Genomic DNA, 20,273 nt, shown 5'->3' with positions numbered 1-20,273 from the left:
TTACATATAACACTGCTAGTAAGGTTTTTTTTCTTACACATTCATCAAATACCAGTAGAATCTTAGAGCATAGCCTTATTGTTGGGTGATGAATGAAATAATTACACACTATTCTTTCCTTCTAAAGACCCAGCTTTTTACAAAGACAGAATCTAACTTTGTGAGTTATTAGATTATATCTACTATTCATATTAAGGCCAGCCACAAGGATTTTTAATTTATAAAGCTTATGTTCTCACCCAAAGCCTTATGTAAACTTCTTTGAATAACCATTTAAAGAGAGAAAATTGGTGCTGATAAAACTAATAGTCCATAAACCAATGACAAAGCTGAAAGTGATGCCTGACAAAACAGATTGTAATCAGTTCTGGCCAGCATCATGGTTTACATATCTTCTAACCCAGAATTAATTTCTTATACCATATCACCTTTAATGCAGTATGCCATTATTACATGATTTTTGATATTTAAATTGATTGAACTATTGACATGGGGAAGTTTAATGTCTGGCTTGTAAAAAGAGGTAAAGTTAAAAATTGAAAAACTGATGTTAATTCTCATTATGGGGCACTATAGTAAATTAATAGAATTTTTATCTTAGTTTAAAAGGACAGATGGTGTTGATATACTTAAGTTGAAATAAATTGTAATTGTAGGGCTTTTTACTTAGACTTTAGGATGTGATTCTTATCTGTAATCTATGTATTTTCTCAGTTTTGTTCTCTCAAGACTTTCAATCCATTTTTTTGTAACTAAATTTCTTAAATTTGTTAACATAGAGTAAGTACTCCTGTGGACCAGTTGCTTTATTGAGCACTTGGAATGCTAAGTTTAATATGACATGGTTGCTGCATTCAGCAAGTTCACACCAACCTGAAAAAAGACTGAATGTTTTCTTTGATCAGTTTTCCCTAAAACTGTCCAATAAATGAACATTTATGAACTGCCTACTCTATGCCAAACATCGTGCTAGATGCTTGGCTAAGAGGTGAGTAACATATTCCTTGTTTTTAGAGGCTTACAGACTGAAGGTGGGAAGAGAGGTAAATTCAATTTAATTTGGTAGTGTTGGGTAAAAATATTCATAATGTGCAGTGGGAACCCAAGCCAGCCACAAGAGACCAGGAGCCAGGGCAGAATGGGCTAGTAGTGTTCTAGGCCAAGAGAGCAACTGTCTTTTCTGTCTTTCATTGCCAACATCTAATGTCAGTGACTTGCCACTAAGTCACATAGTATTACTACTGGATTCTGACCACTTTATGCCCTTCACCTCTTATTACTGTCTGGCTCAGACATGTTTCTCTACCTCTTTATTATAATGTGTTTTGTTTTTAAGCATGTCTTGGGCAGTTGCTATGTCTAGAAAGTATGGTAGGTACTTTCTCTTGTGTTTTCTTCGATATAGTTTTAGTTATCTGACTGCCTCTTCTTAGAAACTATAATGGCTCTTATTTCCAGTTAAAATAGATCACAGATATAGAACAGTTGATTATTCTTAACAATAGTCATTTCCTGTTTCAACCTGATCGTGTTTTGTGATATAGCCAAGAAAATCTACCTGCTGTTCTCCTCCCAAACTTAATGCTAATGATCTTCCTTTATTCCTCTTGCCAAAAGCTCATTCACACATGTGTACGTAGTATATAGGCCAGTCTTCCCACCTAACCAATGTTGTATCAGCTGTAACAAACCACCACAAAACTTATTGACTTGAAATAGTGATTTTCCATTGTTCTGTGGGTTGGCTAAACGGCTTATATGTTGGTTTTTACCTGTCCTAATTTATGTAGTTGTTTTTAGCTGGAAAGTTGGCATATCTGGCTATCCCTCTAGGATGCCTCATTTTCTTCCACATGGACTCTCATTCTCCGGTCAGACTGGCTTCTTTATATGGCAGTCTTAGAATATCATTCCAAGAGGATGGAGAGGGAAGTTGTGACACCTCTTGAGTTTTAGGCTCTGAAACTTGTCTCTTGTACTACATTCTGTTGGTCAAAGCAAATCGTAAGGCTAGTTCAGATTTAAGGCGTGGGGGAATAGACTCCACCTCTTGGTTGGAAGAGGCTTCGAAGAATTCATGGCAACATTTATCCACCACATATTACTTACTAGGAATCTCCAAATGCCATAGTTGGAGTGACATAGTCACTTGGGTGACTATAGTAGGCAGAATAATGACACCCCAAAGATCCACTTCCTAATACCTAGAACCTGTGAATATGTTACCTTACATGGCAAAAGTGACTTTGCAGATGTGATTAAATTAAGGATCTTGAGATAGATTGCCCCAGATTACCTGGTTATGCCTCATGTAATCACAAAGGTCCTGATAAGTGAAACAGGCAGTGGAGTCAGTCATAGAAGAAGTTGTGACAATGGAAGCAGAGATTGAAGTATGCAGTTGCTGACTTTGAAAATGGAGGAAAGAACCATGAACCAAAGATTACAGCCAGCTGTAGAAGTTAGAGAAGATAAATTCTCCCCTAGATCCTCCAGAAGGAATGCAGCCCTGATGACACCTTAATTTAGCCCAATGAGACTCATTTAGGGCTTCCTACCTCCAAAACCATAGATAATGAATTTGTTTTGTTTTAAGCTACTAAGTTTGTGGTAATTTGCTACAGCAGCAGTAGGAAACTAATAAGAATGACCATTCCTCTGTCTTAAAGAGCATTTTCAACAGAAGGAGACACTCTAGACTCACTCCAAGAGAATGAGAGTCAGTGGGGACTGAGGCTCAGCCTTACCTGAGCCTTGATTATAGGCCACAGCCCTATCTTCTTCCCTATCAGAATTTAGCACTATCAGTTCTCATTATCCCTCTACTAGTCTGCCAAGATGTTTTACCTAGGGTGTAGAAAAATATGTTTTTCTCATGGAAAAAGCTGAGTGCCTTACTTAATAGGCTGTAGAGGATTATTTTTCCAAACTAAAGAGAAAATTATTAAAAGACTGAGTCACTTTGGCTATCTAGGTATAGGTCAAGATCAGCAATGCTAAATGACCAGTGCATTTTTAAAATACACTGAGTATTACAGAAATAACTGTGTAATATATGATAAAGTTGTTTATCCTTGTCATCTAGTGCCCTTGTATGAGAGAGGGCTAACTTCTGAAATTAGGCAAGTGTAAAATTACAAGTTCTAGGTGATGAATACTTTATGTTATTGGCTCTTGATTAAAATTTAACTTGCAAAATGTTTCATACTTTATTGTCAGGCCTTTGACCCTCTTAATTTCAAGCAATAGTATCTTCCATTCAGTACACACATCGGGAGAAAAGTACTCTGACTTTTGCAACTTATAATTCTAGGTCTCAAAGTCTAAAATATATTTAAATATTTCAATCAATAAATATATAACTACACAATTTCTTCTAATTCACATAATTTTTTTTGTTTCTATTTTGAGAAGAAACCTGCACCTTAACTTCAGGCAATCGTTAAAATGAGCAAGAACAATCTGTTTTTTAAAACATCCACATTCGTTTGTGATAGACTAAATTTTTAAAATTCATCTTAAGATTATGAAGTATATATTAAAAATATATATTAAATATTTAAGGCACCCACAGCTTCTGTGTGAAGAAAGTTCAAGAATGTCAAAGCTAAGGGAGCATAGTAGAAGGATTATAATTATATAGAATCTGATAAAGCATTCATAAAATTAAGAAAACCTTTATAGGTTGAAGTAGGCCATCAGTTATGAATATAGTTCAGTGGATTATTTACAAGGAATATGTTATTTGATCTGCCTTTGTCTAATCTCTATAATACAGCAGCCATTAGCTATTAGCCATATGGAGCTATTTAAATCGAAGTGTGAGGCTCAAACTACCAGACAACTGTTTGTCCAGTTTCCTTGGAATCGAAGTTGACTTGTTTGACATATTTGTAGTTGATTATAAGTGATAGTGGCCTCAAAAATACAGGATGGCTCATATATGAAGGGAGCAGTGTACACAAGGGCTTTTCCTCCTGAGTTTCTTTGACCTTTTTGCCTTTCTCAGTGTGTTTCTGGTCAGTAGTCACTTACAGCCTGGTCACTGTTAGCCCTATGCTAGCCTTCAAGGTGTGCATCAACTTCACACACATGCACCATTCTCTGCTGATTAAGACAGAGAAAATTTCTTAATCCAAACAAAAATTAGAGACTTTTTTTTTTTTATAGGATCATTTATTACATTAGAAAATTGAGTACACATTTAAAAACTATAGTTTACTTATAGCTTGAGTAAAAGTGAACTGGGATGAGAATAAATGGTGCCTTTCAGAGTGCATTATATCTTAACTCACTCTTTTCTAGGGGTCACCCTTGGATCAACACAACTTCATGGTCAGCCAGTGACTGGTCAGAAGTTGTGCATAATAAATACCTTGAACCAGTAAGGCTTCTCCTCTTTGCCAGTGGATTTGTATGTAGGTTGAGGAATGAATTCAAACTATAGGCAGTTTACAGGTTTGTTCCAGCTTTTACTTTGTGCCAAGTCTTCTTACATCCATGGCTATTCTGTATCTGTGAAAGACGTCACATCCAGCCAAGGATATAAAGATAACTGGGGTCTTCGCCAGTCTTTCCTGAGCTTGCATACAGCTTTGTGCAAGCGCACAGCCTTTCAGACCTCCCGGGATAAGTGAGAGCATAGCAAGGCTTACCATGGCTGTGCCGTTCTCAGGATATCTCTGCTAAACTTCTGGCAAATCTGCTGGTTTGTTTCTTGCCTCAGTTAGTATTGCAACCTTAGAGTGCTGCAGTATTGGCCTTCCCCAGTTGTTTGCCACCAAGGTCACTATTGTTCTCAAGGATACTCCTGCATATGGTATTCTTCAGCATTCTACTCAATCAGTGATCCCCCCGCTAGCAGCAGTGGTGCTGGTTTCCACAGCTTGCCCCACACTGGTCAACCTAGCATTGATGGAGCTGTTGGGGATGACCAAAACACCTCAGATTTCCACCGGTCTAAGGTTTGGCAGTTGCTTTTACTTCAGTAAATGCTTTTCAGTTTGTTATGTCTTTGGCCAATTCCCAGAGTCCTGATACGGTTGTTTTGACACGTTTGTCTATTTTATTGCTGATTTTTTAAGGAGAGGCTTTGCCAAGCTCCTCACTCCACCATGTCAGCTTCTCTAGACTTACCTTTTTACATTATACCTTTATTTTAGGTTCCATATTTTTAAGAGAAAAGGTTTTTATCATATTATTATGCTTTAATGTTAACTTACAGGTGCTTAGAAGCACTTTTTAATGTAATGTTTAAATGTTTTTGCAAGCCTCTTAACCAAGTATTAACTTAGCTCCTTGTAGATAGTAGATGTTAAGATATTTTATTAAAAGCTTACTAGAATTTTTAAGCTTTATTTACTTAATATCTGCTTTTGGTCTGGTATTATAACAGTAGTGTGCCTTAAGAGCATGAACTTTGAACTTGAACATGTGTTCAGTCCTTCCTTTCTCTGTTAGTAGACATGTGATTCTGAGCAAGTTACCTAACTCCTCTTTTTTAGTTTCTTCAGCCATAAAGTAGAACTTCAGAAGATTACATGTGACATGTGGCATAGTATTTACCCTACAGTAAGTATCCAATAAGTGATTTGTGAAGTAATAATAGTTGCTAGTTAATTATTGAAGTGGCAGTTATTTGAATTATCTTTATTTTAAAGATGATGCAACTCAGATTTGGAGAAGGAAAGTCATTTGACATGGTTCATATTGTTAATGAGTCCAGAACTTGAACCAGGTCTGCTCGACTTATTCATCTGTTCCCTGCTGCTCCCAGGAATCAGATATAGGGTCACAAATTTGTGATTACCTCCTCTGAAGCTAAATCCGCAATCATATAAAAGAAATACTGAATGAATATATGTATACACACACACACTCACACACTCACTCATATATGTTTGCTTACATTTTTCCCCCAACAATGTAGCATGTCAGGAACTTCCACCACTAAAAGTAATATAGCAATTGTTTGAACCTTAAGTGTCTCTCTGCGATACAAACTTAATGACTTTAACCTTGATTATCTTTAGTGAATGGAAAAAGCAGAGACTTTAAACTCTTCATTTACAAAGTTGAACATCTAAACTTGAAAACTTTTGATTCATAATGGTATAAGCATCCATAGAAGTATAGTTATAAAATTTTCTATTAGTTTTTAAAGCCTTTAAGTGTAAAAGGTTGTGTGTGCATGTCTTTATCATATCATAATAGTGCACTCCTCAGTTGTGTATTTTCTTACAGATGCTTACCCCCATGGTATTCCAGTATCCTTAATTTCTGTCTCTTTACCCTGACCTGTCTTGTCTGTATAAAGTCTGCTAAGTCAGGAAACGTGTCCATATACTTAATGTTCCTGGTAGATTCTCAATTAACACCTTTTGTGCTGTATATTTTATTAGCATTCTAAATAACATCAGTTTAATGGCTTAAGAGACTTAATATTTATAAATGTCATGACTTAAAATATCTTACTTACATGCTTCCAAGTAGAGTTTGGGGACTAAAGGTGAAAGATCCGGAGTGATTTCCTTTTCTTACAAACTTCACAACTCAGGACAAGGAAGAGGACGTATGAGGAGAAAGAGCTAGACAAAAGTACTCAGAAGGAAACTTAAATTATGAGGAAAAGAACCAGAATACCCTGCTCTCCCGCTCCACTTCAAACACCAATTATACCCAACAGTTAAAAAATAAGAATGTATGCTGGCCAGAAATTTCTAAAAATCACACTGACCTAATTATATATTGAAACCTTTAGTGACAAGTTGCAATTCTTCTTACAGCCTGTGCTCTCAGCCATGTTTATTATGCGGATTCTTAGAGAGTTACTTACTACTTCTAATAAAAAGATTTTGTTAGTGGTTTGAGTACTTTCAGGTTATTACAACAGTAATGACTCTTTGTGGGGCTTTATAAAAGGAGTAAAATAATGCTGCTGTCAATATATAGGGGTTAATATAATCTAGTTCTTATTATAGCTAACCACTGACTAGATGAGAAAGGAATCTATTAATATAGATTATTACTCATGTCTTAGAGAATTGACTCATTAAACAACCTTATTCATGTTTTTATAGTTGTCCAGATAATATTTTGTTCTCCAAAGAAATATCTCAGCTTCATTCTTTTATAATATAGATGACAAACTATTTCATACTATCTATTCCTAGAGGTTTATCAAGTTACTGTAGAGAAAGCAACTCTCAATCATCTATTACAACTTTTATTTTTAAAATTGCCTTTGTTTAAGAATGAAAAAACTTCAGCTCATTTTATCAGCTTCTTAAGTTATGGAGGAATACTTCCTTTGCTGAATAATCCAGAATCAATTAACTGGGAATTTCCTGAGAATCGCTGCTACTCAGAACATAAGTCAAGAGCTAATAAGGAAGCAAAAAAATAAACAGCAAAGAGTTAAAAATTTTCAAAAGTCTGTTTGTTTTAGATACCACATTTTTATATTTAAATATTATCCTTTCAATCTTCTCAGGTTACTGATTCAATTATCTATTGCTGTGTAACAAACAACCTCAAAAGTTGGTGGCTTAAAATAACAACAGTTAACATTCACTTTAGCACAGTTGTGCAGTTTGGTCAGTTCTTAGAAGGGGCAGCTTATCTCTGTTCTCCTTGATATCTGCTGGAGGAGCTTGACTGGGACTGGAGGATTTATTTCCAAGATGACACAATTGTATGACTGGCTGGCAAGTTAGTGGGGCTACCACTGGGAGCTGTTAATTGGGTCCTGAGTTTTCCTCCATGAATAACTAGACTTCTAACAGAATAATGGTGACTGGGTTCCAAGAGAGAATGTCCTTCCAAGAGGACGTCTTGGAACATCAAGCCCCAGTCACAAGTATTTGCTAATATACTATTGATCAAAGGCAGTCACATGGCCAAGCCAATGTGGGAGAGGATACAGAAAGATATAGAGGATACAAAAAGAAAAATACTGAAAGGCATGGTTTATTGTAAGGCCGCCAAAGTAGTAGCCTACTACAGTTATGTACCTCTTCAATCCACAGCAAATAGCCTCTCTGGAGGCCATTTTGAAGCCTTAACATTTATAGCCTTTGGCCCAATAATTTCACTGTTAGGGGTTTGTCCTATGGAAAGTACACAAAATCCCTGGATCTCTATCAAGGTTTCATCTCTCTTTCATTCATAGCATTTTGTCTGGGGTCAGATAGCTGGTTAATACAGGAATTGGGATTAAAATCAGCGATTGTCTCATTTCAGAATTGTGTGCTTAACCATTATATTATACCACTTCTCATGTAGATGATGTCTATGTGCAGTCATATTATCTATATCAAATGAGATGCTAATATGTTTAATAAGAATAAAATTTGTTTATATAAAAGACTGAAAGGATATAATCAAAATAAAATCTCTACAGATGAACACGTACTATTCTAATTTTTTCAATTCTAAAGATACTTTTTATGAGCCTACTATGCAAATTTCACCTAATATAGTCATATGTATGTATTTTATATCTTCTATTTCTACTTCAATTACTCTAAGTTTCTTCTTTTTTGTCTCAACAGTAAAGGTCTATGATAAATTGTGATTGAAACTGCCCCCTTCTCCATTTCATCCTATAAATATCTCTTGAGGATGATGTTTGTTTCAGATCCCTGTAAGTCCATATGTGCTTGATACTGCACGTGTAGACATTTATAATACACTTACTGAATAGAGTTTCCTAACTAATATTCTTTCACTGGTTTCCATATCGTAGTTTTACTTATAATGACTTCGCATCTCATTTCCAGTTCACTATTCTCATAGTGTTCCAAATCACTGTCCTTAAGGAAGTAAAATATCATTGCCCATATCTGTCCCATCTCAGCTAGAATCACTTGGTTATCGTACAGATTCCTGAGCCCTTCCCCCACCCCCTTTTTCACATTTCGTAGGTCTAGGGCAGAAGTTCTCGCACCTTAGAATCTCTTAAAAATACTGATGTTCAGATTCCATCCCAAACTAATTTGAATAAGATTCTTTAGGAGGTGGCGCTGGGGGCTTTTTTGTGTGAGTGTCTGTGTGTGTATGTGTGTTTAAAACTTGAGATAATTCTTATGATTAAGCAAGTTGGGAAGATATAGGAAATAGTTTTGCACTTTTAAAATTGTTTAGAAAATGTCTTAGACTATTAGTAGGCAGTTTTCTTTCAGCAGAAGCCTATAGGACCATATAAATGTTCATGAGCTATTATGAGCAAATTTTTCTTTACAGTGGAATTATTATTGCACAAGTCCATTAAAGGTTGCTCATTGAAAACCTTACATGAGCTTGCAAATGAGTCTTGTTGCCAGTTCACAAATGAAGAGTATGGACAAAGTAAGAAAAGTATATGGAATTACTTGATTTATGCATTAAACCTCCCTAGATAATCTCTACTGTTTGGGAAATTATACCATAAAAGATACTTCTCTTAAAATAACAGGAAATTGTATCACTGGAAGGCCATGTCTTTTTTTTTTTTTTTTTTTTAAAGAAAGAAACTAAACTAAATACCTTGGCTTAGTGACAATCTACATTTCAAAGGTTCACCAGACTAAAAGCTTATTCTTCACTTAAATGACTTCTCCCCAGACATATTTAGAGTTCATCTAGGTTATAAACCATATCTCCAGTTATTCATGCTGTTCCAGATTGGGTAAAACAAGTATCAAAAGTACTGAAGGGAGAGGTAATAGCTTAAGCACTTCTCAGCTTATCCTTTATCTCTAGATGTAGATATTTGGAGAAATGCAGCCGTTTAATGAGAACTGTAGTGGGGCATTCTTTTACATCTCTTAGGATTGATTGAATAGAGTATGGTCTATTGAGTATACTTTTGATGTCGTTGCCAGTCTCTTTTTCAAATGTACACATGACACTATCTGAAGAAATACTAGAAACACCTAGTAAACATTTTTCTAATATCTATTGTTAAGCTATATTCAGGTGATCACATTTTGAGGCTTGGTTTTCTGCTTGGCTATCAGTGATAATCAGGTTACATATAGCTGCTGACTTTAATAGGTCAGCCTGTGTAAGTATGTAAGACCCAGCTTTTTGGAGACCAATAAAGTGGCAGTTTCCTCTGTTCAGACGTAAAGAGAGCACTTGTTTTAGAGCTTATACCATGGTTTCAAAAATCTGTTCTTTATTATGTAATGTCTGTTTGGATTCCTGATGATTTTACCATATGAGATTAGTAATATCAGGCATACAGACATCTCTTATTAACATTTTATCTCTTTGGAATTTTGTTTTTGGTATATTATTAGAACAAATGAACAGCAACAAAATAATATTGAACAGTTCTCTTCAGGTTTTTAGTATTGTTCTTTTCTAGTTTTCTGAATGTTCCAGGTATCTTATGTAATCAGTCTATCACCTTTTCATGAGTTATGTAAACTACATTCTCCTCTTGTAAATGAAAAGGCAAAATGCACAGGAACTTGAATATTGCCCTGAATTTCTCCTAGGGCAAGTACAAATATCCATTGCTTCATTCTAACCAAGTAGACTATAAATCCTCTTCTGATTCTGTTTACTAAATCAACAAATTGTAAACATAATATATTTACACATCTATATGTTCACACTAAATTTGGCAGAGAATAGGGCTTTCCTGCAGTAAGCCAGTCTCTCTTCTATTGGTTACATTCAGGTAAATAACTTCACCTAAAGATGTGAATTCTCCAAGAAGCAGACTTCTTTTTGTGCTTTGACAGTTCTATAAGTTTTAAATTTAGCTGGGCAAATTCCAGATGGCACTAAATCTTTTATTATGAAAAGCAAGAATAAGAAAAACTTATTATAAAGAGAAAAAAAAAGGTAACTACTTTGGAGAAATCTGGGTGACCTAACCTTAACCAAGGGATGCAATAATAGGACAAACTGACATAATGTGCCTTCTGAGAGGCTTCAGCATTCCTGCCACTAGGAACATTGTTGTCATAAAAACTCGCAAGGAAACAGACAAACTCAAAGGTATAAGACATTTCAAATATCTGGCTTGCACTCTTTAAAATTGTCAGTGTCTTGAATAGCTAAAAGGCAGGAAGTCTGTTCTAAATTGAAGGAGATTAAAGAGATAATGAGAGAAGTGCTTTATTCTTAATGGGATTCTGGTTTTTTGAGAAGTTATAAGGGATACTTTTGGAACAACTGATAAAATTTGAATATGGACTGTATGTCAACCTTAAATGTCCTGTATTTGGTTTTTGTTCTGTGGTTTTATAAAAGAAGTATTTAGTGGTAAAGGGTCATAATGACTGCAGTTTATTTTCAAATAGTTCAGCAAAAATAACTGTAGAAGATTTACAAAGCAAATATAACAGTAACAATTGGTTAAAGGTATAGGGAGAGTATTATAATATTAGAACTTCTTGCTGAGTTTAAAAGACACAAAATGGATAATATGAAAAAAACAAATAACTTAGATTTACTGTGCAATTATTTTGTGCCAGGTACTGTTCTAAGCATGGTTATATGTGTTACCTCATTTCATCACTACAACTGTATGAGATAGGGTTATAAGAACATGGCCTTTCAGCATTACAAATCTTAATTATTTCAAGATAATTATCCTTTGTATGATTTCTCATGTAGTAGAAAAGAAATCATTTATCTGTCTTGATAGAAATCACTATTTTGATATACTCTCACACTATTATCCCCAGTTTATAAATAAGCAAATTGAAAAACAAATTAACTTGTTCAAGTTATATAACTAAGTGGCATTGCTGGTATTTGAACCCAGACAGAGAATGAGCTCTTAATCACTATCCTAATATAGAATATTAGAAAGTGTCTACTTTCATACCAAATGAATCTCTGTGAGATTCGAAAATAAGAATGAGAAAGAGTAGGGTTACTGGTTTTGATTATCTTCTCCCATAGAAGGAATGTGTGAAATGTTTTGTAAAACCATGTATTTAAAATAATCTCGTCTATGGCCGGCCATGCCACTCTGAACGCACCCAATCTCAACTGATCTCAGAAGCTAAGCAGCGTCGGGCCTGGTTAGTACTTGTATGGGAGACCACCTAGGAATACCAGGCGTTGTAGGCGATAAAAAACAAAAAATCTCAAATTATTTTTAATATATAAGTAATATATTTTTTTATTTATAATTTCAAATGATTAGTCTCCATTTCTTTAATTGAAGCATTCAGTATTTTCATTTATAATTTCTCTATAATTTTTCTGCCCTCTATTTTATTCATTTCTACTCTGGTCTTTATTACTTTCTACATGTTTTGTAATGCGGACATTTACAGCTATAAATTTCCCTCTCAGAACTGCTTTAGTTGCTTGTTGTATGATCTTTGAACCAGTCAAATATGATTTGGTTAGTGTCTAAACGTGTATAAATCACTGGGAAAATTTTTTTTTAAGGGCCCATTCCCCTAGAAACTGATTTAGTTGATCTGAGGTAGTTCTCAGGACTGGTTTTTTGTTTTTGTTTGTTTGTTTGTTTGTTTTAAGACTACCCAGATTACTACCATTTGAAAACTTATGGAGCTAATAAACTCTTAATGTATTTGAACACTTTTCTATATTTGTGTTATACTTCCACTTTAGTTGTTTCAAGCTACCCAGGTAGTAATTCTGAAGCTAACCATGTTGGAGAACCACTGATGTCTTTGATTTCAATAGTAGGGGGAGGGATAAGTATGGAGTAGAGCTTTGGATTGACTTTTTTTTGTTTTTGCTCTAACTTTTTAACATTGTGTCCCATATTTAGTTGTATTTTTATAGCTCCTTTTAGTGCCAGATGTGAACATCCTTGCATTCTCAGCTTCTGCCTCCCTTGATAATGTAATCTTTTTTGTAGTTTTCCAAAGAAATGTTAAATAATGGTAACAAATTAACTAGTATTTGTCTTATAATGATTAACGGAGGTGTATTTTGAATGAGGAATAAAAGTTTTTATTGACTTTATGGATTCCAGGCAACCAGCTTAACTTTTTGAGGGGCAGATAATTATAATACTCTGCTTTTTAAATTTTAGTTTGGGCCACAGCCCTGACATAGCTTTAAATTTGTAATATTGGATTTCTTATATAGCTCATATGAGAGAGTTGATGTAAATGTTTATAGGAGCTTCTGTGTTTGCTTCAGATGTATAATGAAACATTTGTAAGACTTCCATAATTGCGTGAATGAAACTGAAAAATCTAAAATAGACCAAGGTTACTCAAACTCACCTTCAGGATTTATTAATAATACCTATCTATACAAAGAGGTGAAGGCTGTGTCTTAGTTTATGGTTCTTGCCTCATGACGGATTTCAGTTTTATTTGTCTCTGATCCTGCCTCTCTCTGGTCACTGTTCCTACAAAGAAAATATTTCCTACAGGTATTGTTATTTCATACAAGTGGCTGAGCTTGACACTTTCACCTGTTAGGAAAAATGACTAGTAGCTAGGGAGGAAAATAGTGGCTTCTAGTTTATGCTCAGCCTGAGCAACTAAAACAACTTTTCTTAAAATTAGGGGGGAAATATGGATGTCAGGATAAGAGAATACTAAATCTTACCTTTTAAATTTCAAAAGTTTTAGTCATCTTAAAGTAAGGTAACCATATTTCAGTCTGATTTACATTTAATTTCAGAATTCAGCACATTCTCGCTGAATAAGTCTAAACATTTTAAATGATATCCAAAGTAAAACCTTGAAGGGATTTCTGCTATAATTTGCCTCAGTAGTCTGACTCTTGTCCATACCCTTCAAGCAGCTAAACCTTAGAACTAACTAGAACCAACAGTTCTTTTTTTTTTCCCTTTTTGAGGTATAATTGACATATAACATTATATTAGTGTCAGGTGTACAACATAATGATTTGATATATGTATGTATTGTGAATGATCACCACAATAAGTTTCATTAACATCTCACCATACAGTTACAAAAAAAATTTGTGTGTGTGTGATGAGCAAGAACTAAATGTTCTTAATGCTCACCTATACACATAGTTAATCTGTTGAATTCTGTGGCTTCTATCTCTATGGTAAATTCTCTGTTCTTTTTTTCTGTTTCAAAGATATTTTTCTGTTATTAACTCCTGGTGCTTGCAGGTAAATAGGTAGGCCAGACAGGGCACATTTAACCTTCTTGGTTTTATTTCCCACCATCTCCTATGCTTTGAATATATAAGAATTACTTCCTAAATATACTTGTTTCTTCTCTGCAGGCAGTTCACACTATTTTCACCATTCTTGGCTATATTCCTAAGGAATGGCTGGCTCCATATGTTAAAAGAATACAGGCCAAACCAATTCTTTGCTGCCTTTTTTTATTATTATTATACAACTGTTATCATACTATATATACTGTTTTGAAACTTCTTATACTTAACACATCTCAGGCAGGCTTCCTGATTAGTTTATGGCTAAGTTATATTTTGTAAAAGCTGTGTAAAATTTCATTTTATGTTTGTAAAAGTTTAGGTTTTTAGTTTTGTTTTGTTTTGCTATTACATAAACAATGCTAATATCATTATGCACCAATATCATTTTATATGTGATAATGCACCAATATCATTTTATATGTGTGGAAATATTTGTAGGTTAATTCCTAGTGTAATTGTTAGCACAAAAGATATATGCTTTTAAAGTACAGCATAGGGAATATAGTCAGTGATATTGTAATAACTATGTATGGTGTCAGATGGGTACTAGATTTGTTGGGGGTGATCACTTCATAAAGTATGTCATTGTCTACTCACTATGTTGTACACTTGAAATTAATACAGCATTGTATGTCAACTGCAATTTTTAAAAATAAAACAGAAAAAAGGAGTGATAGTTATCGCCAAAATGCCCTACTTAAAGGTTGTACCAAGTTTTCACTACCACTATCAGGTTTTTTAGATGTCTCTACTCTCATCATCACTGAATATTAAAATTTAATACCTGCCTGTCTGATAAATGAAAATGGGATCTTATTGTTTTAACTAACTCTGTGTGTGTGTGTGTGTGTGTGTGTGTGTGTGTGTGTGAGAGAGTGAGTGAGAGAGAGAGAGAGAGAGAGAGAGAGAGAGAGGGAGAGAGGGGAGGGGAGGAGGGGGAGGAGAGAGAGAGGTTGGACATTATTGGACATTAGTTTTCCTGTGTTCTTCCTGTTTTGTTTGTTGGGTTATTCGATCTTTCTTTCATTGATTTCTAAGTTCTTTACCTTTTAATGAAACTATCTCCTTGTTTTATGTTGCAAACATTTGTCTACAATTTGTTCATGATCTTTCAACTTGATTTTGTTTATGGCGTATGGTATTTTTAACCATATAAATGTAGTTTTTTATATGTGTATCTTCTAACCTCCCTAATATAAGCTTCAGGGCCAGGACAGCTTCTTATTCATCATTATATTCCCCACTTTATCCATCACTATGCCCTATTATAGATACCCCCAAACTGTAATAATTGAATCTTCCCGAAACTGTAGGAAAAAAATTATTATCCTTACTTTTTAAAAAACCAAAATAGAACATTTTATAAAGGTGTTAAATAAGTTGAAAGCGATGACTCACAAGAGTTTATAATCAATAGTGATAGTTCAGTGGCTTAAACAAGAACTTTAGCATTTTTCATTTGTACTTTTATCAAGTTGAATTGAAAGTCCTTGTGATGAGCAGAAAGACATTAATAAGCAAATTTACCACTCTAAATTTAATGAGCAAATAATTTAAAGAATTACTTGATGTGACATTTATCAAAACTATAGCAGACTTCATATAAAGAGAAATCATAGCCAGCTGAGAAAACTGTTTTCTTAAATTAACCATGATCCTTTTTTTAAATGTATAATCTATCAAACTATTAGCTAATCGTAGAAAGGATTAGATTTTTTCTCCCTCCCACTCCCTTTCTAACTGAATCAGATATAATCACGATTGTGTCAAAAGTTCAAAAGGGAAAATGGAAGGTAAAATGAGCTGAATTGGCCCTCTTCCCTCAACATCGTACCTGTAAGCTTGATATGTTGTTTCAGAGATTAACTTTATAGACTTCCGTGCCCAGAAGTATGAAAATTCTTAGGGAACTCTTTTCACAAGCTTGATCTTAACATATTGAATAAAGAGAGCAGCTAATCCCCTTTGTAAAGTAATTTGAGAGGAGGGAATTCAAAATGTAAAATCTCACCTGCAGAAAACACTCAATTCTGTAAAGGCCTTTCTATCTTTAGACACTTACAAAAGACTTAATATTTTAATGCGGAAGAGTGAACTTGGTTAAAAAGCCAGTGGGTGAAATTAGAGAGAAATAATCCAGTGCTTTCTTTCTGGGAATTATCATCTGGCTCTCCAGGGGACCTAATTTTATTCTTTGCGGGGAATGAGAATACCTCTCTGTACAGCAAGCCAGCATCTCTAAATATAAGCTTGACTTTTAGTATAATAAGAGTCTTGTTAGGTGCAATTTACTCTTAGTCATTAATACAATGAACAAATGTTGTGGTTACCTGGGAAAGAAAATTCAAGTGCTTTTAAACCTCTTGTGAGATTTGGTTTCATGCTTGAAACCTATACAGTGTTATGCCCAATAGCATCTGTAGAAGATTCCAAGCTATAAGGTATACAACGTAGAGAAGTTAATACACTTTGGAAAAATTTAGACCATTACAAAACGGCTTTAAGGTCCTGAATAAAAAGTGTTTCTTTAGCTGAATGACAATTACCAGTGGCATTAAGTTTAACAAATGATTGGAATTTTCTTGAGTGAATTTTATGTGATAATGATGTCCCTGTATACAAAATAGGAAGCCAGTCTTTCTTTCTAGTGGCACTTTTTTCTTTTCAGCTATAAAACAGTTTGCAGTTCTGCAAGTGCAAAGACTGAATTAAGAACAAAATATAACCTGAGAGGATATACAGTTGACACTTGAACAACATGGACGGTTGGAGCGCCAAACCCCACACAGTTGAAATTCCACGTGTAACTTTTAACTCCTCAGAAACTTAACTAAGCCTGCTGTTGACTGGAAGCCGTACTGAGAACATGTCTGTTAACACATATTTCGATGTTATGTGTATTATACACTGTATTACAATAAAGTAAGCTAGAGAAAAAATGTTACTGAGAAATCATAAAGAAAAAACATATATAATACTGTATTTATTGATACCATACATTTATGTCATCTGTTTACAAGATGAATCATCTTTATCTACATCTTGTACCTACATCAGTATTGCCTTACATGATACAAAACGCTGTAGACATTATGTGTGTTACACTAGACATCAAAAATGAAAAGATACTGTGAAAAATTCATGTTTATTTACAGATATAATGATTCATACATTGATAATAAAGAAGCAGCAATATGATTACTTTATGGTAGCCTAGCGTAATTGATACAACAGGAGGTGGCCAAGAAATGACCTTAGTATAGTATGTACCACAGTTAATTTTATGCAGTTATGATTTAATCTTTACATTTGTTTGCATTTCTCTAGACAGTCAATGACAGTGTGTATGTTCTGTAAGTGTGTAAGTTTTGATAAGTTTTAACTTTTTATAATAGATTTCTGCATATTTTATGGTAGTAAATGATAAAATAGACTAGCATCTACATATAGTTGATGCATTCATGACATATGTAACTTTTTTTTTTTGATATTTCTAGGCTGCACAGCTCATCTGCAAGTTTTTTTCAAATTGTTGCAAATCTCAAAAAAATTTTCCAATATATTTACGGAAAAAAAATTCATGTGTAAGTGGACATGTGCAGTTCATACCCGTGTTGTTCAAGGATCAACTATAATATTAAATAGCATTTTCAGTATGTTTCGGCATTAATTGTTAGGTCATTTCTGTATTGTACAAACTTTGTGGTATTATGGGCATTTCAAAACCTATTCTCAATAATAAAATTGTGGGGATATACAGCTTCTGCTAAATGTTCTTAATCATGAACCATTTTTAATTGTATTTGAAAGTATATTTTCTCTGTTTTTTTAGGGATCGGTAAAAGATAATAGAAATGTTCTTGTTACTTTAAGTTTAGAAATTGAGAGAAATGGTCTTTGTAAAGAACATTCTCTAAAAATTATCTTCCATTTTGATGTAACCTCAAAATGCTGGGAATTATTACGTTTTCTGTTCTTAAACTTGCCATCAGCCTGTGAATTTCTGGATCTTTGAACCTGATCTAAAATGTATGAGTCCTAATTTCCTACTAGTGGTTAAGAGTGATTTTTCTGGCTTTTTTTTTTTCCTTCAGAAGACCATTAAGAATAATCCTTTATTCGTTTATGCAACATCTAATTAGTCATAATAACAAAATATTTTGTATTTTATTTCAAAGTAGTTAAGGTCTCTTTCCCCTATAAACATGATATGCTAAGGTGCTGTTGAAACTGGATAGCAATCAGACCTAGCTTTATCTTCACTCTTTTCAATTGACACTTTTACTGTTCACCGAAATAGAAAAAATTTACGTTTATTTATGTAACTAACCTCAGGCAGAATGACATCCAAAAGTATGTGTGCAAACATGTACAAACAACTTTTGAAAGTTGTACTCTAGTGTAAACATACTGTTTTAAGTTAGCTAAGTTTTATTTTGTTAGAGGTAAAAGGTCACTTAATAACGTCATAACTTTATTATATTAAGGTAACCAGGCTTGCTATATTATTAATTTGACAAAGAGATCCCCTCCCTTTTTTTTGAAGTCCCTATAATATGCTTTAATTTAAGAGTGACTTTTTTTGTTTTAGACAAATCTGCCTATTTTCAAGCTGAAGGAATCTACTGTTAGAAGAAGATACAGTGACTTTGAATGGCTACGAAGTGAATTAGAAAGAGAGAGCAAGGTAAGAATTTTTTGTAATGTGATTTTAAAGCAAAACATCCCAAATTTCAATATTTAAGACTTTTCAGGAAAACTGTCTTGAATAAAGTGAGTAAAAGCAAATGTCATTTATCTTTTTCAAGTAGTTCAATTTTTTTCTTATTTAATAGGAGATTGAGGAAGTCTTTGTAATTTTTCCTTCTCTTGTCTACTTTAATGGCCCAAATGAGGCCTTTGCTGATTCACCTTTGGATAACACTTACTTCTTAGAACTTTCTTGCTATTCCTTCCTTTTTCGCCTCATCTTCCTATTTCACCTTCCCCCTCCACACCATTTGCCAAGTTTCTCTTCCTCAATACATCTCATATGTCATTATATTTCCAGTATTTTTTTTTTTACATTTTTTTTTATCATACATATATATATAACAAGTTTCTAAACCAGTACTTACCTTACTCTGTGTGAAACATGCTGCTACTCTTCAGGTTAGCTTTTCACATGATGGCCGTGATCTGTTAATGGGTTACTACCTGCAATTTGAAAATATTGTTATGTACCTTGGTAAGAGTTGACTTCTCTTAGAAGAAAATTTGGTGACTTTGGCTGCAAAATAAATTAGCATGATCTCATTCTAAAATCCCTTATTTCAGCCCTACATCAGAATAACATCAAAGGGCACAGCACGCTCAGAATGTTGAAGAGTTATTTTGTGACTATAGAAAAGAAATAGATATTGTAGGAGCCCTGAAGTAGATTAAGGCTAGCTTGTGCTTACTTCTGGAGCATAATAAGCTAGAAATAGAAGGAAAACTTCCTAAACCAGATAAATGTGGCTTGATTCAAGAGCAGCATGCACAGATCATAGCATTCCACCAAAAATGGAAAAACAGTTTTACTCATAAAATACTTATGAACAAAATGAGAAATATAAGACCTATAGGAAGAAAACTTTTAAAACTTCACTGAAAGGCAGAGAAGACCTTCTAGAAATACTACATTCCTGTTTTGGAATATTCACTTTTGTTATTCTATAAACATCTGAGAGCTCATTCTTTGTGTTCTGAGTTACAGATAGAACTGTGAACAAATTAACATCTCCACTTTTATGGTTCTTACTTTCTGTTAGGTAAGTTGGGGTGGTGGTGAAGGGAAGGCAGAAAAAAATAGTAAGATATATAGTAAGATATGTAGTATACTCTAAAAAAAAACAAAATAAAGAGTGCCAATAGAGCTACCTATAGGACGGTCAAGGGAAGGCCTCACTTAGAGGTGGCATTTTAGCAGCAGACCTGATGGAAATAAGGCAGTATTTCCTAACTTATTTACAAATGCATAAAATTCTAATAGAGATATTAGTGGGGCCTTTATAAACTTTGAGATTCATATAGGAGCTTTAGAACCAGAGAAAGTTCAAGAACAGCCGGAAATTATTTTCAGTATATATTGAGCACCTGCAGACATCAGAACACAT

General features: G+C 34.1%; 1 protein-coding gene and 1 pseudogene across 1 annotated transcript in view; both read left to right on the top strand.

Moving 5' to 3' along the window:
• The window catches only part of SNX3 (sorting nexin 3), a 34,653-nt gene that overhangs the window by 8,024 nt on the left and 6,356 nt on the right, over window positions 1–20,273 (top strand). Inside the window, exon 2 of the mRNA XM_039869919.1 lies at window positions 18,728–18,823. Within this exon, the coding sequence (XP_039725853.1) occupies window positions 18,728–18,823 (96 nt within the window). The remainder of the gene's footprint in view (window positions 1–18,727; window positions 18,824–20,273) is intronic.
• Window positions 11,960–12,075, top strand: LOC120610589 (uncharacterized; annotated as a pseudogene).

The sequence above is a fragment of the Pteropus medius genome, unplaced genomic scaffold (genome assembly GCF_902729225.1).
Source record: "Pteropus medius unplaced genomic scaffold, Ma_sr-lr_union100, whole genome shotgun sequence".
Classification (NCBI taxonomy): Eukaryota; Metazoa; Chordata; class Mammalia; order Chiroptera; family Pteropodidae; genus Pteropus; species Pteropus medius.
Note: the sequence above shows the minus strand (reverse complement) of the source record. Positions and strands in the feature narration are given on the sequence as shown.